At 41.3% G+C, this 8,176-nt stretch overlaps 1 protein-coding gene across 1 annotated transcript in view; it reads right to left on the bottom strand.

Moving 5' to 3' along the window:
* Positions 1-7,804: 7,804 nt before the first annotated feature.
* Positions 7,805-8,176, bottom strand: part of tex11 (testis expressed 11) — a 154,257-nt gene continuing 153,885 nt past the window's right edge. The window contains exon 20 of the mRNA XM_048605310.1: positions 7,805-7,868. Coding sequence (XP_048461267.1) covers positions 7,805-7,868 — 64 coding nt within the window. The remainder of the gene's footprint in view (positions 7,869-8,176) is intronic.

An 8,176-nucleotide genomic window follows, 5' to 3' on the forward strand; every position in this document is an offset into this window, starting at 1 on the left:
ACCATTCATAACTTCATCACTTCAGGGCACCTCCCACCCACAGCCTCCAACATCATCATTCCCCAAACCCCCACCACCTGGTTCTATCTCCTTCCCAAAATCCACTAACTGACTGTCCCGGTTGACCCATCATCCCTGCCTGCTCCTGCCTCACTGAACTCATCTCTGCTTTCTTCGACTCTGTCTTTTTCCTCCGATCCAGGAACTCCATACCTATGTTTGGGACACTACCCATGCCCTCCACCTCCTCCAAGACTTTCAATTCCCTGGTCCGAAACATCATCTTCATCATGGACATCCAATCCCTGTACACTTATATCCCCCACGCAGATGGCCTAAAAGTCCTCCGCTTCTTCCTCTCCCGTAGGCCGAACCAGTCCCCCTCCACCGACACCCTCAGCTGCTAAACGTAACCTTTCCTTACCCTCAATAACTTTTCCTTTAACTCTTCCCACTTCCTACAAACTAAAGGGTTGGCTATGGGCACCCATTTGGGTCCGAGCCATGCCCGCCTCTTTGTAGGATACATGGAACAGTCCGTCTTCTAATGTTACACCAGCACCATCCCTCACCTCTTCCTCTGCTACATTGATGACTGTATTGGCGCTGCCTTGTGCTCCCATGAGGAGCTTGAACAGTTCTCAACTTTACCAGCACCTTTCACCCCAACCTCAAATTCACCTGGACGATCTCCGATACCTCCCTCCCCTTCCTGGAGCTCTCTGTCTCCATATCCGGTAACCATCTCAGCACCAACATCTATTTCAAACCCACCAACTCCCATAGCGACCTTGACTACACCTCCTCTCACTCACCCTCCTGCAAGAATGTGATCCCTTACTCCCAATTTTTCTGCCTCCGCCATATCTGCTCCCAAGGCATCCCAGATGTCCTCCTACTTCAAGGATTGCAACACCCCCGCTCCCACCTCACCACCCTCCACCCCCATCATAGATCGAAAATGCCCTCAACCACATCTCTTGCGTTTCCCACACATCTGCCCTCAAACCTCTCCCCTCAACACCTTCCCATTGCCAACGATTTTAACTCCCCCTCCTACTCCCTTAGTGACAAATCCATCCTGAGCCTCCTCCAGGGTCACAATGACGCCACACGCAAACTGGAGGAACAAAACCTCATATTCCACTCGGGAGCCTACAGCCTGATGGCCTGAACATGGAATTCACCAGTTTCAAAATCTCCCCACCACCAGCCTCATCCCATGTCCAACCTTCCCTCTCATTCCCACCTCCTTGACCTGACACAATCTGTCCATCTTCTTCTTCACCTATCCACCCCACCCTTCCCACTGACCAATCCCCACCAGCCCTACCTGCATCCACCTATTGCTATCCCACCTATCTACCCCCAGCCCCACCCCTCTTCCATCTATTTATTTCCCAGCTCCCTTCCTCAGTATTGATGAAGGATCCTGACCTGAAACATCGACTCTCCTGCTCCTCTGATGCTGCCTGACCAGTTGTTCCTCCAGTTCCACACTGTATTGACTCTGAATCCAGCATCTACAGTTTTTGCTGTCTTTTTGATGCTGCCAAGTAGTAGATGGGTTTTGGTTTGGTGCGAGTTTTGAAATCTTTAAAGCTGTGTCATATGTGATTGTTGTATGTGGCTTGGTTCATTCTTTTTGCACTTAAGCTGCAAACTTCAGATTATTTTCAAAACCAAATCTGCAGCCTTGTGTAATTATGTTTCCGTGAAAAACCGCCATGTTAAATAAAGACGAAATTATATTTATCAAGTCAGATTTCATTCTGGGATCTGATTTGTCAGATATTTATGGCAGTTGGGATAATAAGTGGTAGGATCTGAGTTCATTGAATTTAAAATAGTTTTGTGTCTCCTTTAAAGAAATGTATAAATGGGCTGGACATAAAAGTGCTAGGCTGTGGGTAAACTTTATTGCACAGACTTTGAAAGTGGTTTTTAATGCTGCTAAGAGATTTCTGGAAATAGAAGATGCAACAGTGGATAATTTGAAATCTTTACCTACAGTTAAACTGAGAAAGTGATCGGATACATTTCAGGTATAATTAAAAGTAGGATCTCATAAGGAGAAGATGCACAGAGTGGTTATCCAGCATTTGGAATTAGAATGGAAATCTGAAATTGAGACATTACATCTAGAATTCGCTGGGATACAGTTATAAATGAAAAGATGGGAGTTAGAAGAAAAATGAAAACACAGGAAAATGAAGAGAGAAAACAGAGATTAATGGAGGGGAAAGAAATTAAAAAGCTTGCATTCCAATATGGATAAGCAGACAATTTGACTTGACCACTGAAAAGCTTAAAGTAAAGGAGGAAAGTAGAAGTTGTAGCTTGGAGATGATTTGGATTCCAGTGAGTGATTTGATTTAATTTTTTTTTTCTATTCATCTATGGGATGTGGGATTCACTGGCTGGCCAGCATTTATTGCCTGTCCCTAGTTGTCCTTGAGAAGGTGGTAGTGAGCTGCCTTCTTGAACTGCTGCAGTCCACTCACAATGCCATTAGGGAGGGAATTCCAGGATTTTGACCCAGCGACAATGAACGAATGGTGATATATTTCGAAGTCAGGATGATGAGTAGCTTGGAGGGGAACTTGAAAGTGGTAGTGTTCCCATATATCTGCTGCCCTTGTCCTTCTAGATGAAAGGGGTCATGGGTTGGCAGGCGCTGTCTGAGGATCTTTGGTGAATTTCTGCAGTGCATCTTGTAGATAGTAACACACTGCTGCTACTGAGTGTCAGTGGAGGAGGGAGTGGATGTAGTGTTAATCAAGCCAGCTGCTTTATCCTGAATGGTGTCAAGCTTCTTGAGTGTTTTTGCAGCTGCACTCATCCAGGCAAGTGGGGTGTATTCCATCACACTCCTTACTAGTGCCTTGTAGATGGCGGACAGGCTTTGGGAGTCAGGAGGTGAGTTACTCACCGCAGTATTCCTAGCTGCTGACCTAGGAACCTATGCTTCATGCTTAGAATTAAACTATGAATGGAACGGAAGATATTTTACCTGATTTGAGAAGGTAACTAGATAGATGAAGTGACCAAATTAAATGTGAACCTTCACATTATAGAAATTTTTGACAGGTACAGTTACGACAGTAATAGTCAATGTTATGAACTTGCACCTGTGTTTATCAATTAAAGTTAAGCACTATAAGAAATCAGACAGTTCAGAATTTTCAAGGTAAAAATAAGTGCTGTAGAATTTAAATTTAACAAAATACTTAGAATTAAGATTCGAATGATGACCATGAATCAATTGTCAATTGTCGGAAAAACGCATCTGGTTCACTAATGTCCTTTAGGAAAGGAAACTGCCATCCTTACCTGGTCTGGCCTACATGTGGTATCAGACCCAGAGCAATGTGGGTGACTCTGAACTACCATCTGGGTAATTAGGGATGGGCAATAAATGCTGCCTAACCAGCGAGCCCTCATCGCATGAATGAATAAAGAAAAGAATTGGTGGTGTTGATCACTAAAGCTATAGAAAAACTTTGACAAGGAGTTTGTAATTATGATTATGGAAGAATTCAGAAACAGCTTTCCTACAAACTTATAGAAGCAGAGTGTCAAGTATCAAAGATCAGAGAAGCATTTCACATGGACAGTTAAGGTGGGGAGATGGTCAAATGGAAATCCACAAGGAACTTGGAGTAATGGCAAATGTGTGAGCGTTAGAGGTACTAGATTTAGTAAACAAAAATAATAATATCAAAGTAATAAATGAGAAATCAAAAAAGCAATATAAAGAAAGTAACATGCTTCCATTGTATTAAGACTGGACATATCCAATCCAATCCAATTGATGGACTTTAAATGAGGGACTGATTGTTGGAGTAGGACTATCCAAGGTATCCCCAGAAAAAGGAGCAATGGGAATGGAAATAGGCATCAAAACTGTAGCAGCAGTACAAAGAGAACTTTTATTTTAAAATATATTAAGGAAGGAGATAGGATTCCAGTCAGTCATGAAATTTCTTCAAATATTGACAAAGAGAATCAGATCACTGCAGATGCTGAGTTCAAAAGGAATGGTATTTCTGTACGCTTCAAATCAAAGAGGTAAACATATCAGGAAATTGATGAACGCTGGATCAAGTCAGTCAGTAATGCTGGCTGATGATACTATTTGGCTTCCAGAGGGGCTAATGGAATAGAAAATATTAATTGGAAGTAAACAGGAAAGCTACAAACCACTCCCATTATACAGAGGTGGATTAAACAGTGACGTAGTAAATGGAGAAGTTGTAGTTGGAGTTGTGAAAAATTCTTATAGGAGAAATTGATTTCATCTTGGGCGGTAAGCTTGCTGTTTCAAAAATACTATCCTGACCAAGGGTGAGGAAGAAAAAGAAACTGAAATGTTCGAGGAAAAACCAGACTGTATTGTGATTAAATTTCAAGCCAAAAGAGACAGACAGGAAGAAGAAGAGTCTATGAAAGGGGCAGATGACTTGTAAATTTAACTATGAGATATAATTTTTTGAGAATTTAACCAAGAAGAATGATGATAAAGAGAACGAGGCAGGCATGTTTAGTCCATCTTCTTTAATAGAAATGCAACAAGCAGATCCTGAATTGAAAGAGTTATACTAAACTGCCTACTCACAAGTTGTGACAGAATTAATACCTAACTTTTATTACTTGAAAGACATAGGAAATGGAAACCACCTCAAATATCAGTCAATGAGGAATGGGCAGTGGTCCATCAGGCAGTAGTCTCAGGAACAAAAACAAAGCTGCTGGAAAATCTCAGCAGGTCTGGCAGCATCTGTGAAGAAAAAGTCAGAGTTAACATTTCAGGTCTGGTGACCCTTCCTCAGAACTGTTCTGACAAAGGGTCACAGATGCTGCCAAACCTGCAGAGCTTTTCCAGCAACTTTGTTTTTGTTCCTGATTTACAGCATCTGCAGTTCTTTCAGTTTTTATTAGGCAGTTATCTCATCTGAGTATCTTAATCAAATATTGAGTGGTTCACCAAATTACAATGGCATGTCATTTGGGTATGTGGAAAACACAGATTAAAGTATTAATGTTTTTACTGGTCAAGATTACATAAAGATGCAGACACATTTTGCCAAACATATTGCACATGACAGACAAGGAGGAAATATCAACCATTATTAAACCTGCATCTTTAATTCTGATTCCAGCTTTTGAAGAACCATTTATCAGAACCTTAGTTGATTGTTCAGGACCACCATCTAAAACCAGCAATGGGAATCAGTATTTTTTAATGATGATGAATATTTCCACAAGATTCCCTTAATCACTGGTTTAGGTAAAATTACTTTAAATATGTTAGTGAAGAAGTTAGTTTAGCTTTTTTTACAAAAATAGATTACCCAAACAAAAAACAAGGTTCAAACAGCATGTTGCAAATATTCAAAGAAATGATTAGTTTAAGAAGAAAACAAGTGACATCTTCGGCTTATTACCCAGACTCAAGATACGATATCAAACTTTGAAGATCAAGATTACAATTTATTGTCAAGAATGCACTTGGGCTAATGATTGGGCTAACAAAATTCCCTTGGTAGTGTTTCCCATTAGAGATGTGCACATGCAAATCAAAGCCTGACAACATACAATCTGGTACTCATAAGACTGTAAGATCATAAGCACAAGAATAGGATATCTGGCTGCTCAAGTTTGCACTAACAATCAAGAAAATGATGGCTAATCTGATTGTGGCCTTAATGTCACCTCCTTGCCTGCCCCTCATAATCCTTAAACTCTTGTAGATCAGATATTCAATGGCCCAACCTTCTACCGCTCTCTGTGAATGAGAACTTCAAAGGCTAACAACTCTGAGGGAACAAATTCTTCATTTTTGTCTTAAATGGGGGATCCATAACTTTTAAGATGTATCCCCAGATTCTAGATTTTTCCCACGAGGGGTAATATCCTTTCAGCATTTACTCAGTCACGCCTGCTCAGAAGCTTAAATAATGTCAACATGATCAACTTTCATTCTTCTAAACTCTAATGAGTAAAGGCCCAAACTACTCAACTTTTTTCGAATGTCAACCCACCACCACAGAAATCAGTTAGAAAACTTTCTTGGAATTGCTTCCAATTCAAGTATATCTTTTCTTCTTGGGAAACCAGAACTGTACATACTATCTAGGTGTAGCATAACTAATCCCCTGTACAGTTGTAGCAAGCTGTCCCTTCACTTCTATACCATCCAAACTGCCATAAAAGTCAACATTCTATCTGCCTATTGAATGCTGACTGTACTTAAATATGAAATCTTTTGGGATTTATGTCCAAGAACACACTATCTCTTAGGGTGCAGAGTGCATTTAAATAGTATTTGTATTTCTATTCTTCTAGCATATGAGGACAACCTAACATCTTCCCACATGATACACCAATTTCCAGACGTTTGCCCACTTTTATTTGCTTAACTTAATGTTGTTCCAGATACTTTGTATTCTCCTCACAACGTGCTTTCCTATCCATCTCTGTAGTAACAGCAAATTTGGCTGCAGCGCAGTCAGTCTCTTCATCCATGTCAATAACACAGATCACAAATAATTGAAGTACCACCATTAATTTCACCTCAATACAGACTATCTACTTGAAAAATGATCCATTTATGATCCCAACTCTCTGGTTCCAGTTAGTTAGCCTATCCACGTGAAGAGGTCATCCCCAACCGCATGAGTTGTAAGCTTGAGTAGCTTTCTATGTACGTACCTATTGAAGGTATTTTTGAAATCCAAATACACTTTTCCCCTTTACCCACCCTGCTGATAAAAACTTCAAAGTAATTCTCAAACGCCATTTCCTTTGCATGAAATCCTGTCGTCACTGTCTAAGTGTATTAGGATCCTGCTACTGCTTCTGCAAAAACGGCTTTCCAATGCTCACTTGCAATCAATTTTAAAGTGTTACACTGGAAAAGTTGTATTGAGTACTAAGGCTGTTGTGGTGATGCTGTCGTCGTGGGGGATGCTGGTGCAGAGTGCCAAAAAGTCTACTGTGATGAGGAATGTTCCTGGTCCGACTGGTCCGTAGATGCTGAGTTTCTGTAAGAAATCCGCAGTGTCGCAACAGAAGCTGGGGGTTCCCTGTACAATGGGTTTTAAGATACCCTCAACATAGCCAGAGAGGTTCTCACATAGGGTCCCATTGCCTGATACGATGGGACATCCAGGTGTGTTGGCTTTGTACATCTTTGGAAGGCAGTAGAACTCTCCTAGATGGGAAGTACATAGGATGAGAGTGCATAGGATACTCTGAAGGACTGGATCAAAAGTCTTGACCAGTCTGTTCAGTTGACTGGTGCGTTCTTTGGTTGGATCGGCAGGTAGTCGTCTGTAGCGTTCCTGGTTGTTCAGCTTTGGTACACTTCCTTGCAGTAGTCCATTCTATTCTGTATCACAATGGCTCCTCCTTTGTCTGCTGGGTTGATGACAATGCTGCGATTGGTCATGAGAGCACGGATGGCATTGCGTTGTGCCTGGGTTACATGAGTGCAGTTGATAAATCTGGCATTCACACATTCTCTGATGGCTTGAGCACACCTGTCAAACCCCGGGCAATGACCCTCCAGAGGGTCCAATTCGACTCCACTAACACCTAAAGAAGGACTAAGGCTCCGAAAGCTTGTGTTTTCAAATAAACCTGTTGGACTATAACCTGGTGTTGTGTGATTTCTGATTTGTCCACCCCAGTCCAACACCTGCACCTCCACATCATGGAAAGGTTGGGCAGAGGAGAGGAAAGAGAATCCGATTACCATTACACTTTATATCCCCTGCTTACAAGGAAGTAGTATAACTTTCTAATCGCAGCTCTTCACAACAGGTAACTGTGTGGATCGCCCAACTACTGTGGCCGCTTCACTTCTAAAACCGCAAACATGAATGATGAATAAGATGTGTCATGCAAGGCTAAGTCAACCATTTATCATTGGAACATTTATCTGTAGTGCTGTCATTATGAAATGAGATTCATAACTCTTGCTGTAATTAGTTGGTCAGCTGCTCCTGTGTTTATAGCTTCATGTATATATGTCCATTTCTTAAAGAAAATCTTTAAGTGGGATAACATTTGAATGAGTAAAGTAAGAAAATGGCTCACTTACATAAAAAACCTAGGCCATGAAAACACTTTACAGCAGCTATAGATAACAAGGTGTAGAGCTGGATGAACA

This window comes from Rhincodon typus, chromosome 14 (genome assembly GCF_021869965.1).
Source record: "Rhincodon typus isolate 14 chromosome 14, sRhiTyp1.1, whole genome shotgun sequence".
NCBI lineage: Eukaryota > Metazoa > Chordata > Chondrichthyes > Orectolobiformes > Rhincodontidae > Rhincodon > Rhincodon typus.